Source organism: Hemitrygon akajei, unplaced genomic scaffold (genome assembly GCF_048418815.1).
Source record: "Hemitrygon akajei unplaced genomic scaffold, sHemAka1.3 Scf000057, whole genome shotgun sequence".
NCBI classification, from domain to species: Eukaryota; Metazoa; Chordata; class Chondrichthyes; order Myliobatiformes; family Dasyatidae; genus Hemitrygon; species Hemitrygon akajei.
In genome coordinates this window covers 2,066,449-2,086,165 of record NW_027331943.1, presented here as the reverse complement: position 1 = coordinate 2,086,165, position 19,717 = coordinate 2,066,449, and the positions used below count along the sequence as shown (strand labels likewise).

General features: G+C 48.8%; 2 protein-coding genes across 2 annotated transcripts in view; both read left to right on the top strand.

The window, feature by feature from the left end:
• LOC140721546 (NACHT, LRR and PYD domains-containing protein 3-like) overlaps positions 1-19,717 on the top strand; it is an 817,640-nt gene that overhangs the window by 579,203 nt on the left and 218,720 nt on the right. The window lies entirely within an intron of this gene.
• On the top strand, positions 2,596-18,105 carry LOC140721509 (NACHT, LRR and PYD domains-containing protein 3-like). The gene is made up of 8 exons (XM_073036326.1): positions 2,596-2,617; positions 2,878-3,044; positions 3,921-4,092; positions 4,193-4,243; positions 10,606-12,343; positions 13,448-13,534; positions 17,016-17,183; positions 17,348-18,105. The coding sequence occupies exons 1-8, from the start codon at positions 2,596-2,598 to the stop codon at positions 17,433-17,435; spliced, it is 2,493 nt and encodes an 830-aa protein (XP_072892427.1). The 3' UTR covers positions 17,436-18,105.

The window sequence follows — 19,717 nt, the reverse complement described above, 5'->3', positions numbered from 1 at the left end:
GTTCATAAGGCGTGACCTGCCCTCGGCAAAGCCGTGCTGACTATCCCTAATCAGATTACGTCTCTCCAAATGCTTACTGGTCTATAATTTCCTCAGTTATCTACTCTCTTTCTTAAACAAGGGAACAACATTTGCAAACTTCCAATCCTCTGGTACATCTCCCCACCTCATTGATGATGTGAAGATCATCGTCAGGGGATTAGCAATCTCCTCCCTCGATTCATAAAGGAGCATGGGGTATATCTCGTTCAGTCCCGGCGACTTATCTAACTTAAAACCTCTCAAAAGATCCAGCGCATGCTCTTTCTTAAAGTCCATACACTCATATGTTTCAGTCTGCGGTAAGTCATCCCCACAATTGCCAAGGTTCTTTTCACTGGTGAAAACTGAAGCAAAATACTCAGTATCTCAGAATATTCAAATGATCGGCAGGTTGAGTAACATCTGTTGAGAATGTAGCGGTGAAATGTAACCAAGCTAATTTGCCACTGCTGGAGACACTCCCCCCACCCCCACCCCCAGGTTTGTTCTACTTACATGACGTGCCCTGAAATCCAATAATGATTGTTACAAATGTCAGTGATAAGTATTCGATCCTTTATTAGCAATCAGTAAACATACAATCTTAAAGCAATGAAACTGATCTGTACCCAAGTTTAAGTTCAACGTATTTGAGTGGATAACAAAATATATGACATCCGTCAGTCCCCAGCTGGGTAGTGTAGTAGGCCTCCGTTAGTATCGATAGACCATTGATTTGCACCTTGGAAAGTTTCCAGGGCGCAAGCCTGGGCAAGTTTTTTTTTTAATGGAACACCTGCAGTTGCCCAAGCTGCAAGTCTCCCCTCTCCACGCCACCAATCTTGTCCAAAGGAAGGGCATTAGGGCTGTGCACTGCATGGAACAAAGCACAAATATATAACTGACTCCCTTTGCGCGTACCACACTCCCACTGATGCAACTAGTTACCATAAAAACATCATAAATACACAACGCAGAATACAATCCTGATAGAGAACAGATACATGGCTCCTACACACAGGCTCAGCTCTGATACAGGATCTTCCACCTGAAATATTAACATACTCTCTGTCTTGTTGAATAACTCCAGCATGTTATTTTGTTTATTTTAATGATTTTCCCAACTTGTTCTGGATGTATGGCATGTTGACATTGTGTTTGACATTGTGTCATATAACTAACTATCTGATAATAGCCAGGTGATATACAGAAAGAAATCTTAACTGAGTTTTGGTGCTAATAATGGTCTTAAATTCCTGCTGGTAAAACTATAGTAGTTGAGGACAAGATGTCCCGATGCTACAGGTGACATTGCATTGTTCAGGATGTCAGACTGTCTCTCTATAGACTCAAATCCTATACTGCCATAGGTGTCAAGGCCAGGCAATGATAACCTGAAAGGAGACAGTGAGAATCATGTGTGGCTGAGAAATCTGTATAATCTAGTGACGAGAGGAATAGAAGTCTCATAGTCAGCAGAAATGTTTCACCCCACACTGCTGTAACACTTGTCCATTACTCACTACAGCGCCACCAGTGGTAGGAGGACCAAAGCAGTGGGCGCTGTCTACTCAATCTGCCTCGGCATTCTGTAGACGCAACACTCCTAGTACAGGACACAAGATTGGTTCCAAAAAGGGAATTGCCTGCAATACAGCGAGTAGATACCCTGCAGAATCCTGGCCCAGTGTACAATCCATGGAGAGATCGAAAATGGACATTGTGTGACTGTGGGTGGATGGGCACAGGTGGATCAGGCCATGTCAAGGCTTCAGTGGATCGGCCCAAGATGTTTGGAAGTGCTTGCCTCAGTTTAAAAACAAAACAGTATTCTCCTTTAATTAATGTCTGACCATCCTGTTGTTGTTTGGTTTTGTTTCAGAACAGTAAAAACTGATCACACGTGTCCCCAAAATGGGTCAAGGTTCGAGCAGTGGAGGAGCTCCAGTGACGACAACATTGAGAAAGGACACGGGTATGTTGGCGAATTATTTTAATTTATAAATACTCTGCGGATTCTGCGCCTGAGTTTAATGCAATATAGGCAATTCACAAAGTATTTGTGAGAACTGAGCAGAGAGATGAGAGAGAGAGTTAACATCTCTGGGGAAACACAGTCACACGTGGAAGGAGTACAGTTACCGTCCGCTCCTGCTCCTCTAACAGATTGTGATGCACATCAAAATAGCGAGTTACCCCAGAAGACAAGACATTCTGCAGATGCTGAAAGTTTTGGGCAACATAAAGACACACAAAATATTGGCAGAATTCAGCAGGTCAGGCAGCATCCATGGACAGGAATAAACAGTCGACGTTTTAGATCAGGACCATATGCAATAGAAAGTAATGAGGCAATATCTAGAATGACTGTCCCCTCACTTCCAGTTCGATGAAGGTCCTTGGCCCAAAATATTGATTGTTTATTCTCCTTCATAGATGCTGCCTGACATGCTGAGTACTTGCAGCATTTTGTGAGAAATCCCAGAGATTTGCTGAGGAAGGGGTTGACCAGGTAGGCAGACAGTATCCCAGAGCAAAGCGGTGGTGATCGGCAGTACCAGGAGAGTGATGGTGATGGGTTACTATATTCTCAGGAGTAAGCCGAGTCCTTTCCAAACAGAGAGGTATATTCCTGGGGACACGAAAGAGCAGCCTTCAACAGATGGATCTATAACTCCTCCTACGTGCGCGGCGCCCCCCACCCTCCTGCCCAAATCCGTTCTCTCCACCCCCCCCCCCCAGCTCCCATATATATATTCCGCAGTGTGTTTTGTTGTGATCTTTGGGTTCCAGAGAAAAGGTTACTGCCCAGTATGGTGTTGTAATTTCTTTAATGCTCCCAATTTACCTTCACAGGTCCGAGCTCAGTGATCACCGAGCTCCTGGCAAGCTGGGACGATTTCCAGCTGCTGCAGTTGACGGACTTCTACCGGGACAGACTGGAGCAGGCGATGGAAGGAGGGGTGCATGGAGTGAGCCTGGCGTTAACGGCCGAGAATCAGTTCAGCGGAGAGGAACATCGGGTGAGTGGGAGGGAGAATGGGTTTGAATTTTGACACATCACAGGACTGATGGGTGTCGGAATTCTCACTCATCGGATAATAAAGCATAAAACAAATCAGAAATAAATATATATAATTCTTAAAACTGTGAATCTGAAGCAATGATTGAAAGAGGTGTAAATACTCCAGTGGCGGCTCAATGCTCAGAGCGAGGGGAGCAGGTAACATTTAAATATGGTAGGAATTTTCATTTTGAAAAGACCGTGCAGCGTGATGACAGGATGTCAGTGAGAACCGGGGCATTATCAGTGGGTGCCTCAGGAGCTCGAGTGTGTTCTGTTCTGGGTGGAGATCATTCTGTTACAATCTATAACTGCAAACAGTGTGGATCGGGGAATACTGCCATGTTGTAATGTGTAATCACTGAATAAACCTCCACTGGAAAAGGCAAAGGAAAGGCATCAGGTGTCAGCCGGTAATCCGCTGTCATGTTGGACACTGGCGGACTGAGGAGATGAATCACATCATCTTTTCTGCAACTTCCCTGTGACTGCTCACTCTGTTATAAAAGCCCTCCTGACTTCTTTCTTCATCTGTGATGGTTATTTTCTGATTTTGTTTTACACCGTCAAATCCGGTGAGGAATTATTTATGGATTTGGAGCCACGTCAATGAAGCGGTCACAGACCAGCCAGGATCTCATTGACTGGTGGACCAGGTTCACGGTGAATGTCCCTCCGTGTGCTCTGCACTCAGAATGTACAGTCCATGTCCAGACAGGATCAGCACCCGTCCGGGTGACTGCTCAGTGTGATCCCGTTACAGAGCACATCATTTACTTCTCATTCTCTGTGTGAATCTGTCAGTCCCCAATATGTTCACTGTTACTCTTCACAGAAAATCTCTGATCTCGCTGATATGGGAGAGCGGGCGGACAGTTCTAAACTCCTCCTGAGCCTGGTGATGAAGAAAGGCTCCCGCGCCCGGAGGGTGATGTGGGAAACCTTTGTGAAAATGCGGATTGGTGTCCCAAAGTTGGACAAAATACTGAAAGAAATACAGGAACATGGTGAGATAGTATCAGAGATTAATTTAATTTTGGAATACAAACATTACGTACTTATAATTTGTGGAATTGAAACTTGTGAAATTATTTAAACTCTGAACAGGTTGTGTTCCGGTCCATCAACCCATACCGGAGATTCCCAGTGAGCTGAAAGGTAAGTGAAGAAACCACTGCTTCCACCGAAGGTTGATATTATGTAGGGTCATGTCGTTGTTGAGCCACGGGAACTTGATCAAGTAAATGTTCCACCATGACACAGCGCACAGTGATACATGGAAAAAATGTTTGCTGGAGGGAGAGTTTTCACAGGACTGTATGAGGAACCACGCAGAGAGTTGGTGAGTTTGTTGAAAGGGATCACTCCTCTTTGTGTCCCGCAACTACACATCCCTCCACCCGGGTCAGAATGGAGAAGAGGGCAATCTGAGGAGCAAAACAATCGGAAGTGTCTTACTCCGAAAGGTGAAATAATTTCCCTACAATCACCCAACACCCTCTTACTGCAAACACTGCTAAAGTTATCCAGTTTAATTTCCCACTCAATAATTCTGGGAATTCCATTAGGAGACAGTGTTAGTGAGGGTGTGATGGGGGATAAAATCCTCAGCTCACTCCACAGAAGCTGAAATTTACGTGTGTCTGTGTTGTGTGATGGACACTGTGGAAGAGTGGGAGATGGGATTTAGGACAGAGAAATCAAGTTTTGTGAGCTTGCGGCAAAATGGTGTAAAGGACTGAAAATATCTATAAGTAATATTGCAATTAATTAAATTGTGACCGTCTGGATAAGAAACTCACTACATCCGTAAGCACACTGTGTCAGTGAAAATGGAGCCCAGGGCAGTGCATGGGCTCAAGAGACTGTAAGGTTCCATCATCGCAGGGTGAGTTGGATCACCCAACTGCACATTTAACAGAGGAGAGGGCGTAGGAATGACAGATATTCGTAAAAATTATTAATCTTACAGTACTCCATGCTTTAACAGATAACTCGAAACCCTTGAACAGAAATATAAGGAATCTTGGCTAACACCCTCAATCAGCCTGTCTCATTTCCAAGAATAAATTCCAAAAGATGTTAATTTTCAAGAGGTACCAAAGGAAGTTTTCAAACTGCTCACGTTTCTGTCACCTGTGTTACTGTTTTTCCAGTCCACATTCCGACAATGAAACCCTTCTTATTCCCTGCACTAAGGATTTGGCAATTCTCAACAATTTCCCTGCAAACTTATTCTTCACTGCTCTTCATGCTGTTTGCCGAGGAAACAGTCACGACAGTAAAATTCCCACATCTATTTCTGAATACAGAACAGACTCTCTCCCTGATTATTGAAGAAAATTGTTTCTTCCACTGTCACATACTCTAAAATAAACATTACAACAATCAATGTTTTCCTACGCTCCCCGTTTCAAACGAATACGTTGTCTGGAGAGCCCACGCATTCCCTGCCAGGTCCTGACACATTGTGAGACCCCTCATAACCCTGGCAAGTTCCTAACACACAGTGAGACCCTCCACACTCCTGATAGCTTCCTGACACACTGTAAGAGCCCACACACACCTGACAGGGTCCTGACACACTGTAAGAGCCCACACACCCCTGACAGGGTCCTGACACACTGAGACCCCACACACCCCTGGCAGGGTCTTTTCACATTGTGAGACCCCACACTCCCCTGACAGGGTCCTGACACACTGTGAGACCCCACACATCCCTGACAGGGTCCTGTCACACTGTGAGACACCACACACCCCTGACAGGGTCCTGTCACACTGTGAGACACCACACACCCCTGGCAGGGTCTTTTCACATTGTGAGACCCCACACACCCCTGAGAGGGTCCTGTCACACTGAGACCCCACACGCCCCTGACAGGGTCCTGACACACTGTGAGACTCCACACATCCCTGACAGGGTCCTGACACACTGTGAGACCTCACACACCCCTGACAGGGTCCAGACACACTGTGAGACACCACACATCCCTGACAGGGTCCTGACACACTGTGAGACCTCACACACCCCTGACAGGGTCCTGTCACACTGAGACCCCACACACCATAGAACATAGAACATAGAACCATAGAACACTACTGCACAGTACAGGCCCTTCAGCCCTCCATGTTGTGCTGACCCATATAATCCTTAAAAAAAGTTCTGAACGCACACTACCCCGTAACCCTCCATGTTTCTTTCATCCATGTGCCTGTACAAGAGGCTCTTAAATACCCCTAATGTTTTAGCCTCCACCACTGACACTGACACACTGTGGGACCCCACACACATCTGACTGACTCCTGACACACTGTGAGATCCCACACAACCCTGACATGGTCGTGACAAACAGTGAGACCCCACACACCAAACACCCCTGACAGGGTCCTGACACACTGTGAAAACCCACACACTCCTGAGAGGCATCTGACATACTGCGAGACCCCACACATACCTGACAGTGCCCAGACACACTCTGAGACCCCACACACCCGACAGGTTCTAACACACTGCGAGACCCCACATAACCCGTGCAGGGCCCTGACACTCTGCGAGACCCCACACACTCGCTGACAGTGTCCCAACACACTGTGAGACACCAGACACCCCTGACAGGGTTCTGTAACACAGTGGGACCCCAAACACCCCTGGCAGGGTCCTGACACATTGGGAGGCCCCACACACACCTGAGAGGTTCCCGACACACTGTGAGACCCGACACACCCCTGACAGGGTCCTGACACACTGTGAGACACCACACCCACCCCGGTATAGGTGCTGACACATTGCGATGCCCCACACACGCCTGACAGGGTCCTGATTCACTGGAATTTAGAAGCATGAGAGGGGATTTGATTGAAACATATATCATTATTAAGGGATTCGACACGCTAGAGGCAGGAAAAATGTTCTCAATGTTGGGGGAGCCCAGAACAAGAGGCCACAGCTAACAATAAGGGGTAGGCCATTTAGAACGGAGTTCAGGAACAACTTTTTCACCCAGATAGTTGTGGATCTATGGAATGCTCTGCTTCAGAAGGCAGTGGAGACCAATTCTCTGGATGCTTTCAAGAAAGAGTTCGGTAGAGCTCCTAAGGATAGCAGAGTCAAGGGATATGGGGAAAAGGCAAGAACGGGGTATAGATTGTGGATGATCAGCCATGATCACATTGGATGGCGATGCTGGCTCGAAGGGCCAAATGGCCTACTCCTGCACATACTGTCTATTATCTATTGACACACAGTGAGACCCCACACACCCCTGGCAGTGTCCCGACGAACTGTGAGACCCCACACACCCCTGACAGGGTCCTGACACACGGTGAGACCCCACACACCCCTGACAGGGTCCTGACACACTGTGAGGCCCACACACCCCTGACAGGGTCCTGACACACTGTGAGACCCAACACACACCTGACAGGGTCCTGACACACTGTAAGACCCCACACACCCCTGACAGGGTCCTGACACACTGTGAGACCCCACACACCCCTGACAGGGTCTGTCACACTGTGAGACCCCACACACCCCTGACAGGGTCCTGACACACTGTGAGACCCCACACACACCTGACGGGGTTCATGAAACACTGTGAGACCACACACACGCCTGGCACGGTCCTGAAAAACTATGAGATTTCACAAACACCTCAAAGGTTCCAGACACAGTGTCAGACGCTACACAGCCCTGATAGGGTCCTGACAATCTGTGAGATCCCAAACGACCGACGGGTTCCCGATGCACTGTGAGATCCCACACATCCTTACAGGTTCCTGACACACTACGAGACTCTACACACCCCTGACATCGTTCTGACACGCTGTGAGACACTAGACACCCCTGACAGGGTCCTGATACACTGTCAGACGCGACACTCCCATGACAGGTTCCGGATAAACAATGAGATCCCACACACACCTGATAGGGTCCTGATACACTGGAATTTAGAAGGATGGGAGGGGATCTGATTGAAATATATAAGATTTTTAAGGGATTGGACACGCTAGAGACAGGAAACATGTTCCCGAGTCCAGAACAAGAGGCCACAGCTAACAAAAAGGGGTAGGTCATTTAGAACGGAGTTCAGGGAAAAACTTTTTCACCCAGAGAGTTGTGGATCTATGGAATGCTTTGCTTCAGAAGGCAGTGGAGACCAATTCTCTGGATGCTTTAAAGAAGGAGTTAGATAGAACTCTTAAAGATTGCGGAGTCAAGGGATATGGGGAGAAGGCAGGAACGGGGTACTGATTGTGGATGATCAGCAATGATCACATTGAATGGCAGTGCTGGCTCAAAAGGCTGAATTGCCTACACCAGCACCTATTGTCTATTTTCAATTGACAAACCGTGAGACCCCATACACTCCTGGCAGGATCCTGACACACTGTGAGACACCACACACGCCTGACAGGGTCCTGAAACACTGAGACCCCACACACACCTGGTATGATCCTGAAACAGTGTGAGAACCCACACAACCCTGGCACGGTCCTGACAGGACTTGAGACCCCACACTCCTAACCGGATTCTGACAAGCTTTGAGACGCCTCACAATCCTAAACAGGTTCCTGACACACTACAAGACTCCACACATTCCTGACAGGGTCCTGACACACTGTGAGAGCTCACAGATGCCTAGCAGGGCGCTGACAATCTGTGAGACCCCGTACGCCCCTGACGGTGTCCTAATACACTGTGGGACCCCACAGAGGCCTGACAACGTCCTGACACACTGTGAGACCATACACACCCCAGACACGGTTCCAACACACTTTTAGACCCCACACACCTTTGCCTGTGTCCCGATACACCGTGAGACCCCACAAACCCGTGGCAGGGTCCTAACACACTGTGAGACCCCACACAACTTTGGCATGGTCCTGACACACTGTGAGACGCCACACAACCCAGGCAGGGTCTTGACACACTGTGAGACCCCACACGTCCCACACAACGTCCCGACACACTGTGAGACACCAGACACCCCTGACAGGGTCCTGAAACACTGTGAGACCTCACACACACCTGACAGTGTCCCGACACACTATGAGACACTGGACACACCTGACAGGTTCCTGATACACCATGAGATCCCACACCCACCTGATAGGGTCCTGATACATTGGAATTTAGAAGGATGCGAGGGGATCTGATTGAAACATATAAGATTTTTAAGGGATTGGACACGCAAGAGACAGGAAACATGTTCCCAAGTCCAGAACAAGAGGCCACAGCTAACAATAAGAGGTAGGTCATTTAGAACGGAGTTCAGGAAAAACTTTTTCACCCAGAGAGTTGTGGATCTATGGAATGTTCTGCTTCAGAAGGCAGTGGAGACCAATTCTCTGGAGTCTTTCAAGAAGGAGTTAGATAGAACTCTTAAAGATTGCGATGTCAAGGGATATGGAGATGACAAGAACGGGGTACTGTTTGTGGATGATCAGCCATGATCACATTGAATGGCGGTGCTGGCTCAAAAGGCTGAATTGCCTAAACCTGCACATATTGTCTATTATCAATTGACAAACCCTGAGACCGCATACACTCCCGGCAGGATCCTGACAAACTGTGAGACACCACACACCCCTGGCACGGTGCTGACAGGATGTGAGATCCCACACTCCTAACCGGATACTGACACACGCTGAGAACCTCACACTCCTAAACAGGTTCCTGACACACTACGAGACTCCACACATTCCTGACAGGGTCCTGACACACTGTGAGACCCCACACACGCCTGACAGGCTCCTGAAACACTGAGACCCCACACACACCTGGTATGATCCTGAAACAGTGTGAGACCCCACACACCACTGGCACGATCCTGACAGGATGTGAGACCCCACGCTCCTAACCGGATACTGACACACACTGAGAACCCTCACACTTCTGACAGGTTACTGACGCACTGCGAGACATGACACACCTGACAGGTTCCTGACACACTGCGCCATCCCCATACATCCCTGGCAGAGGCCGAACACAGTGCAAAGCCCCACAGGTTTTGAACACACTTTGAGATTCCACGCACCACACCCACCCACCCACATTGCATGTTCTGATCAGCAAAGCTGCTTCTTTGCATTTTGATTCAGTGATGGTGAGAGGGGATGGGGAGTTGTGATTCCCCGACCTGTTCCTTTGACAGAATGCCCACTGCCTTCATCTCTATCTCCATATGCCACATCAGCACTGAGGATTCTTCCTCAGGAGCAATGATATCTGTGACTGTAATGAGAGGGTTTGTCCAATACGGGACAGTCAGGGGTCAGTAAACCACCAGGGAAATACTCACCTTCACAGCACAATTAATGTGGAAATGTAATGATCTGGTGTTTATCTGGAACAGGCCTCTCTTCAGTCAACGGTCAGTTAATCGAATTTACTTTACTGTACGAACGTTCATTGGTGAATCCAATCAATGCAATAGCTCTGTGCTAACGCTTGTATGCTTAAATACTGAGTTCAGCGTTGAGGCATCTAACACTTTGTCCACTGTCTGTTCCCATGGAAGATGTTCAACAGAAACACAAGGAGACTCTGTGGGCACAAACTGAAACACTGAGAGTGAACACGATCCTGATGAGGGAGAAGGTGAAGGTTTTCCAGCTGGTTGAACGATACGCTGAGCTCACGGTCATTTCTACTGTTCGAGATCGGAGACTGGTGGAACATGAGCTGCTGGCAAGAGGCAGAGACCACGAGGAGTGGAGACAGAACCATCTCCGTGGAAAGCTGGAAAAAATCCGGACGGATCAGTTATTCCAGAGCTGCTTTTCCCGGAGTAAATCCAAATCTGGGAGTTCGGCAGCAGTGGCCGGAGTCCCGGGGATCGGAAAAACAACAATGGTACAAAAGATTGTTTATGACTGGGCCACGGGAAAAATATACCAACAGTTCCAGTTTGTCTTCAGTTTCAAACTCCGGGATTTAAACTCCATTAACCATAGAATAAACCTGAGGGAACTGATTCTGGATCAGTATCCTTACTTTGGGGATATCCTGAGGGAAGTCTGGAGGAACCCAGAGGGATTGTTGTTTATATTCGATGGTTTGGATGAATTCAATGACATAATTGACTTTGCTGACAGTCGGGGAGACGCAGAACCTCGCTCCACATGCACAGATCCTGAATTCAAGTGCAAGGTGTCTGACATTGTGTACAGTTTAATCCAGCACAAGCTGCTCCCAGGGTGTTCAGTGCTGGTGACCACCCGTCCCTCTGCGTTGCATTTATTGGAAAAGGCTGAGATTGGTATCCATGCTGAAATCCTGGGATTTTCTGGTGAGGAACGGAAGAACTATTTCATCAAACATTTTGTAGATCAAACGGTGGCGGAAGCTGTTTTCAAACACGTGAAGGAGAACGATATCCTGTACACCATGAGCTACAACCCCTCCTACTGCTGGATCCTCGCTCTGGCACTGGGCCCCTTCTTCACACAAAGAGTCAGGGACCCGCAGAGAGTCCCCAAGACTATCACCCAACTGTACTCCTACTATATTTACAACATCCTGAAAAACCACGGCCGTGAGATTGAGAGACCCTGTGATGTGTTACTCAGGGTTGGTCAGATGGCCTTCAGAGGAGTGTCTGAGAGGAAGATTGTGTTTACAGATGGAGATTTGATCAACTACAATCTGCAGCCTTCCCAGTTCCTGTCCGGGTTCCTGATGGAGCTTTTGGAGAGAGAGGATTCTTCCCGGTGTGTGGTGTACACATTCCCACACCTCACCATCCAAGAGTTTGTAGCTGCAGTCGCACAATTCCTGACTCTCCATCCCGGGGATATCCTGAAATTCCTCACTGAAGTCCACAACACGACAGATGGGCGATTTGAGGTATTTCTCCGTTTTGTTGCTGGTCTCTCCTCCCCAATGACAGCTCGGGGTCTGGAGGAGTTTCTGGGTCCATTTCCTCATCAAACAACCTGCCGGGTGATTGACTGGGTGAAGGAGGAGGTTAAACGCCAGAGTGGAAACACAGAGAGTGAAGCTGGTAGAAGGAGCCTCCTGAACACATTACACTACTTGTTTGAGTCTCAGAATCATGGACTGTCTCAGGCCGCTCTGGGATCTGTGGAAAAACTTTCATTTTGTGAAATGACACTGTCCCCGATTGACTGCGCGGTCCTGTCTCATGTCATCGGACACTGTGATACAATAAAACAGCTCGACCTATGGAACTGCCACATTCAGTGTGAAGGAATCCAGCGGCTGGGACCCGGGCTGCACAAGTGCCAGGAGTTGAGGTAACTTGATTTATCTCTCACTCTGAACTGTGAAACTGTTCCATTGTGCTGTTTCAATGTAAAGGAATTTCGGTAAACTTGTAGTAAATCAGATTGTGAAGAATTGTGACAAATGACCAGGGGATTGGTCAGTAATTCTCCAAGGATGGGAGGGTTCTGTGGTTCCTTGTGAAGGGATGTTGGAGATTTCATCAGATCAGTGAACAACGACCATTGGTTTAATGGTAGTAAATCATAGGAATGGCCGTGTTTCTCGCTGCATGTGACACGTCCATTGACAATGTTCCTTCTCACTGTTACTGACACCCACACCGACACTGACTGCAGCAGGTGGGTCAGAGATTCACACCCCCTTCCCGGTGAGGGACAAGAGACTGTCAGCAGACTGTCCCAGTGAGAAGACAAGAAATACCATTGTGAGGTTGTCCTCCGCAGCCCTTCCGCGTGTGTGACTATCACCATCAGTCCACCTGTGTGACTGTGTTCACTACCAGATACCCAGACCCCATGGGCGCATCTCCCCTCCCGATTGTGGGCCTCAGTTCAGACCCACCCCTCCCGTACAGTCTATTTCTGGATCATCTCATCTTGTGGGGTTATCTTTTCCCATCGGTGTACTGCTATGGGACTGCTCATCCCCATTCCCCTTCCTCCTGTGGTATCTCTCATCATTATCTCTTTCCTCCTGAGGGATTTCTCTTCCCCAACTCCTTCCTATCGCAGGTTCTGTCTTTATATCCATTTTCCTCAGGTGGGGTCTCTTCCACCGTCTCCCATGGACACTTTCACAAATCTTCCTCACTGTGGGTCTTTCTCCCATCCTTCATCCCTGCCCCTCCTGACGCTCTCACATCAGGAACACTTTTATAACCATCGGGGAATGAGACAGAATATGTGGAGTTTACAGAGTCACACCGACAGACTAAAGTACTGACATTCGGTGAATACCCTGGAGCTGGGCAGTGAGGGACATTGACAGTGATGGGAACTCCGATCAGTGATTTACTGAAGGGTTTAATGTTTCCAGAAATATCCGAGTGAGAGAAATTCCCTCAGACCCACGGTTTGAATCACTTTGTTCATCAATCTGTCTGTTTGTCTTAGACTGAGTGATAATAAACTGGGAGATTCAGGAGTGAAACTTGTGTCTGCGGCTCTGAGGAACCCGGAGTGTAAAATACAGAAACTGCGGTAAGTACCGGACTGTGGGAGATTGTGTATACAGTCACTGGGTGTCTGACAGTGAACATTAATGTGATCAGTAGAAACAAAGAAACAAAGAAAACATACAGCACAATACAGGTCTTCCAGCCCACAAAGCTGCGCCGAACATGTCCCTGCCTTAGAACTACATTGGCCTTACCCGTAGCCCTCTATTTTTCTGAGCTCCACGTAGCCATCCAGGAGTCTCTTAAAGACCCTATGGTTTCCACCTCCACCACTGCTGCCGACAGCCCATTCCATGCATTCACCACTCTCTGTGTAAAAACTTACCCCTGACATCTCCTCTGTACCTACTTCCAAGCACCTTAAAAATATGCCCTCTCGTGCTAGCTATTTCAACCCTGGGGTAAAGCCTCTGACTATCCGCATGATCAATGCCTTCTGAATCCCATGGTTGATAAAGGCCAATACACCATAAGCCTTCTTAGCATAGCATATGCATAGAATGCATAGCTTTCGATATGCGGAGCAGCTTTGGGTGACCTACGGACTCAGAGCCCAAGATCCCCACAATCCTCCACACTGCCAAGAGTCTTACCATTAATACCATATTTCGTCATCACATTTGACCTACCAAAATGAACCACCTCACACTTATCTGGGTTGAACTCCATCTGCCACTTCTCAGCCCAGTTTTGCATCCGATCAATGTCCCGTTGTAACCTCTGACAGCCCTCCACACTATCCACAACACCTTAGTGTCATCTGCAAATTTACTGACCCATCCCTCCACTTCCTCATCCAGGTCATTTATGGAAATCACAAAGAGCAGGGTCCCAGAACAGATCCCCAAGGCACACCACTGGTCGCCGGCCTCCATGCAGAACATGACCCGTCTACAACTACTCTTTGCCTTCTTTGGGCAAGCCAGTTCTGGCTCCATAAAGCAATGTCCCCTTGGATCCCATGTCTCCTTACTTACTTAATAAGCCTTGCATGGGGTACCTTATCACATGCCTTGCTGAAATCCATATACACTACATCAACTGTTCAAAGTTCATCAATGTGCTTTGTCACATCCTCGAAAAATTCAATAATGCTCGTACAGCATGACCTGCCTTTGACAAACCCATGCTGACTACTCCTAATCATATTTTGTCTCTCCAGATGTTCATAAACCCTAACTCTCAGGATCTTCTCCACCAACTTACCAACCACTGAAGTAACACTCACTAGCCTAAAATTTCCTTTGCTATCCCTACTCCCTTTCTTGAATAAGGAAACAACATCAGCAACCCTCCAATCCTCCTCTACCTCTCCCATCGTCAGTGATGATGCAAAGATCATTGCCAGAGGCTCAGCAATCTCCTCCTCGCTTCCCACATTAGCCTGGGGTACATCCCTTCATGGCCCTGTGACTTATCCAACTTGATGCTTTCCAAATGCCGCAGTTTCTTTCTTGCTATCTACATTCTCAAGCTTTTCAGTCCACTGCAAGTCATCCCTACAATCGCCAAGATCCTTTTCCGTCATGAATGCTGAAGCAACTGATTCATTAATTTCCTCCGGTTCCGTACACACTTTTCCATTGTCACACTTGTTTGGTCCTATTATCTGACGGCTTATCCTCTTGCTCTTCACATACTTGCAGAATGCCTTGGGGTTTTCCTTAATCCTGTCCGCCAAGGCCTTCTCATGGCCCTTTCTAGTTCTCCTAATTCCATTCTTTAGCTATTTCCTGCTAGCCTTATAAACTTCCAGATTCATATCATTACCTAGTTTATTAACCTTTCGGAAGCTCTTCCTTTCTTCTTCACTAGATTTACAACAGCCTTTGTGCACCACAGATCTTGTACCCGACCATCCTTTCCATGTCTCATTGGAACGTACCTCCTCAGAACCCCACGCAAATATCCCCTGAACATTTTCTACATATCCTTGTCCGTTTCCCTGAGGACATCTGTTTCCAATTTATGCTTACAAGTTCCAGCCTGATAGGCTCATAGTTCCCCTTACTCCAATTAAAGGTTTCCCTAACTTGTCTGTTCCTATCCCTTTCTACTGCTGTGGTAAAAGAGATAGAATTGTGATCACTATCTCCAAAATGCTCTCCCTCTGAGAGACCTGACACCTGGCCAGGTTCATTTCCCAATACCAGATCAAGTACAGCCTCTCCTCTTGTAGGCTTATCTACATATTGTGTCAAGAAACCCTCCTGAACACACCTAATAAACTCCACCCTGTCGACACCCTTCACTCTAGGGACATGCCAATCAATATCTGGGAAATTAAAACCTCCCACTTCAACAACCTTTTATTATTACTGCTTTCCAGAATCTGTCTCCCCACCTGCTCCTCGATGTCCCTGTAACTGTTGGGTGGTCTATACAAAACACCCAGTAGAGTTATTGACCCCTTCCTTTTCCTAACTTCCACCCACAGAGACTCCACAGACAATCCCTCCATGATTTCCTCCTTTTCTGTAGCCGTGACACTATCTCTGATCAACAGTGCCTTAGTCTCACCTCTTTTTTCCTCCCTCCCTGTCCTTTCTGAAACAATTAAAGACTGGCCCTCAAAGTAGCCATTCCTGCCCCCGAAACATCCTAGTCTCTGTATCATAGCTCCAAGTGTTGATCTATTATCTAAGTTCACCCGCTTTATTCATGATACTCCTCGCATTAAAATAGACACATCTCAAACAATCGGACTGAGTGGGTCCCTTCTCTATCACCTTCCTATCCGCCCTCTCGTACTATCTCCAAATTGTCTCCATTTGTGACCCTACCTCCCTTTCCTCCGTCTCATCAGAGTCTGCCTTCCTCTTCCTTTTGCTGCCCTTCTGAGCCAGAAGGCCACTGTTGCCTCCACCAGGTAGGCTGTCCACACCCCCTTCCAGCGGTACTTGAACAGGGGTACTTATCGTCAAGGGGTACAGCCACAGGGGTACTCTCTAGTACCTAATTCTTTCCTTTCCCTCTCCTGACTGTGACTCACTTCTTCAGTCTCCCGTGGCCCCGGTGTGATCAACTGCCTGTAACTCCTCTCTATCACCTACTCGCTCTCCCTGACCAGACGAAGGTCATCGAGCTGCATCTCCAGTTCCCTAACTCGGTCCCTAAGGAGCTGCAGCTCGACACACCGGGTGCAGATGTTGCCGTCCAGGAGGCTGGGAGTCTCCAGGATCTCCCACATCTGACACCGAGCACAGAAAACCAGCCTCACACACATACTCTCTGTCTGTATTGTAAACAGATAACCTACCTCGCCTCGACACTTTATCGCCGAAGCCCCGTTGAGCCAAAGCCTTCCTACTCTGTCTCCCGTTCCTCTGACGCTCGCTCTGTAAATCTGTCTTCCTTTTAAACTCTTCTCGCTGTTCTCACTGGCCGACTTGCGCAGTCGTGCTGAAGAAAAAAATCAGTAATTGTGTTACTGATAAACACTGGGGATTTGTACCGTCTCCTGTCTCTCTGTGTCCTTCACCCTCACTCTCTCTCATCTCCAGGCTGGACAGTGTCGGTCTCACAGATTCTGGTGTCGAGGATCTCGTCTCCGCTCTCAGTACAAACCCATCACTGACGGGGCTGGACCTGGGATTAAACTCGCTGACAGACCGATCTGTCCCCGCTCTCCGCCGCCTCATACTGACCCTCCCGAGTCTCGAGCTGATCCTGTGAGTGTTTGCGTTGATGTTCAATGTGATAAAATATCAGCGGATCCGCGGGTTTTCTGGTGATATTTGTCTGTGAGTGTTGTTGAAACATTAACCCCGGTCCCCTGTTACTGACACTGTTGTGTAATCTGTTTATTTCATCTTTATTCTCCCATCTGTTTCAGGCTGTACGGGAATCGGTTCAGTGAGACCGGGAGGAAGGAACTGAGATCTCTGCAGGAACCCAGACCCGGACTGACAGTGTATCTGTGAACATCTGAATGTGTGAACATCCACGCCCGCGGGATGGGGACATCTTGGCCGATTCCCCGCCCTGCCCTGCAACTCCCGACCTTACCTTTAATGGCCGCGCGCCAGTTGTAATTCCCAATGGTTTTAACGGAACTGTCACAGGTCTCGAGCTGCGTGACATGGGAAGCATTCCCAGAGTGACGTATTTCCACCTGTTGTCCGGCGGGTCAGCTTCCGCAGGATGTGCGTATGCGAGACTCCCACGTGACACCCTGGAGAATTACCCAGACAGGAAGAGCCCGGGGTTCGGGGCTCAGTCTGGGATACCAGTGTCCCGGGTGGGTATATCCCGGGAGAGAATCCTTTTCCTCCCTTTGCTGAGGACCGTGCATTCGGCAGCCTGGCCGATATAATGATGTTAAATGGACAAATCCCTCGGCAGTGACCCTGGATCTGCAGCGATCCCGGACACGGCCCTGAAGTGTGATTTTATAATCATCGGTTCCCCGATGCAGAGTGACGGTGAGAAACGGGACTGATTATTCAACCGGTCTCTCGTTGTCGCCGGTCAGTTAATTGTGTGTGACTGTGAGTGAGTCGGGAGCAGCTTATTTATTCCCGCACGTCGGCAGCTCACACATTGTTTAATTTACATTTGTCATGATGAAATCAATAAACCGCTGTAACTTCCTGTCCTGGTGCCGGACTCGAGTTTTATTTGAGGTTTCTGCTGCCCCCCGCACCCTGTGCACTGCAACAGTGGGTCGGAGCTCCTCACACTGACACAGTAGCGTCTCAGCTCCAGGCTGAGGGAGGTCGGACTGGCAGAGTCTGGGTGCCCAGGATCTCATCTCCACCAAACCCCCTTCCTGGCTAACTGACCCCCGCCTGTTCCCCGCAGTTGAAATCGACGTGCATCCACTGAGGTCCCTCCACACCGTTACGTCACACACACTCCCGGGGTCAGACACAGTGGGAATCTCCCTCCACACCGTCCCATCACACACTTCCTGGGTCAGACACAGAGTCAATCTCCCTCCACACCGTCCCATCACACACTCCCGGGGTCAGACACAGTGGGAATCTCCCTCCACACCGCTCCATCACACACTCCCGGGGTCAGACACAGAGTGAATCTCCCTCCACACCGTCCCATCACACACTCCCGGGGTCAGACACAGAGTAAATCTCCATCCACACTGTCCCATCACACATTCCTCGGGGTGAGACACAGAGTGAAGCTCCCTCGTCACCGTCCCATCACACACTCCCGGTGTCAGACACAGTGTGAATCTCCCTACTCACCGTTCCATCACACCCACCCGGGGTCAGACACAGTGTGAAGCTCCCTCCACACTGTCCCATCAAAGCAACCCGGGGTCAAACACAGAATGAAGCTCCCTCCACACTGTCCCATCACACCAACCCGGGGTCAGACACAGACTGAAGCTCCCTCCACACCGTCCCATCACACACTCCCGGGGTCCAGACACAGAGTGAAGCTCCCTCCACACCGTTCCATCACACACTGCCGGGGTCAGACACAGAATGAATCTCCCTCCACACCGTCCCGTCACACACTGCCGGGGTCAGACACAGTGTGAAGCTCCCACCTCACTGTCCCATCACACCAACCCGGGATCAGACACAGAATGAATCTCCCTCCTCACCGTCCCATCACACCCACCCGGGGTCAGACACAGAGTGTAGCTCCCTCCACACCGTCGCATCACACACTCGCCGGTGTCAGACACAATGTGAATCTCCCTCCACACTATCCCATCACACACTCCCCGCTGTCAGACACAGAGTGTACCTCCCCCAATGCCGTCTCATCACACACTCCCCGGGGTAAGAGACACAGTGTGAATCTCCCTCCTCACCGTTCCATCACAACCTCCCGTGGTCAGACACAGAGTGAATCTCCCTCCACACTGTCGCATCACACACTCCCGGGGTCAGACACAGAGTGAAGCTCCCTCGTCACCGTCCCATCACACCCACCCGGTGTCAGACACAGAGTGGAGCTGTTCTGATTGCGCTGGGAGAAATCGGGGAAAGACTGCTTTATGAAGGTCTTGAATTACTTGGAAATTGGTTTGAAACGTCTCTTGAACATCTAAGTGAGCGGCTGGTTTAGTGTGGAAGCTTCGTTTGGAGTTTTGCTGCCAGTTTGGACGGGGTTCGTTGACGGCTTCGAACTGCGTAGCTCCCTGCTGTGGCCGCCGGCAACTCGCCGGGAAGCCGGGTCGATCCAAAAACCGGAGACAAACGCTGTTGTTCCCCCACTGACATCGGGACAA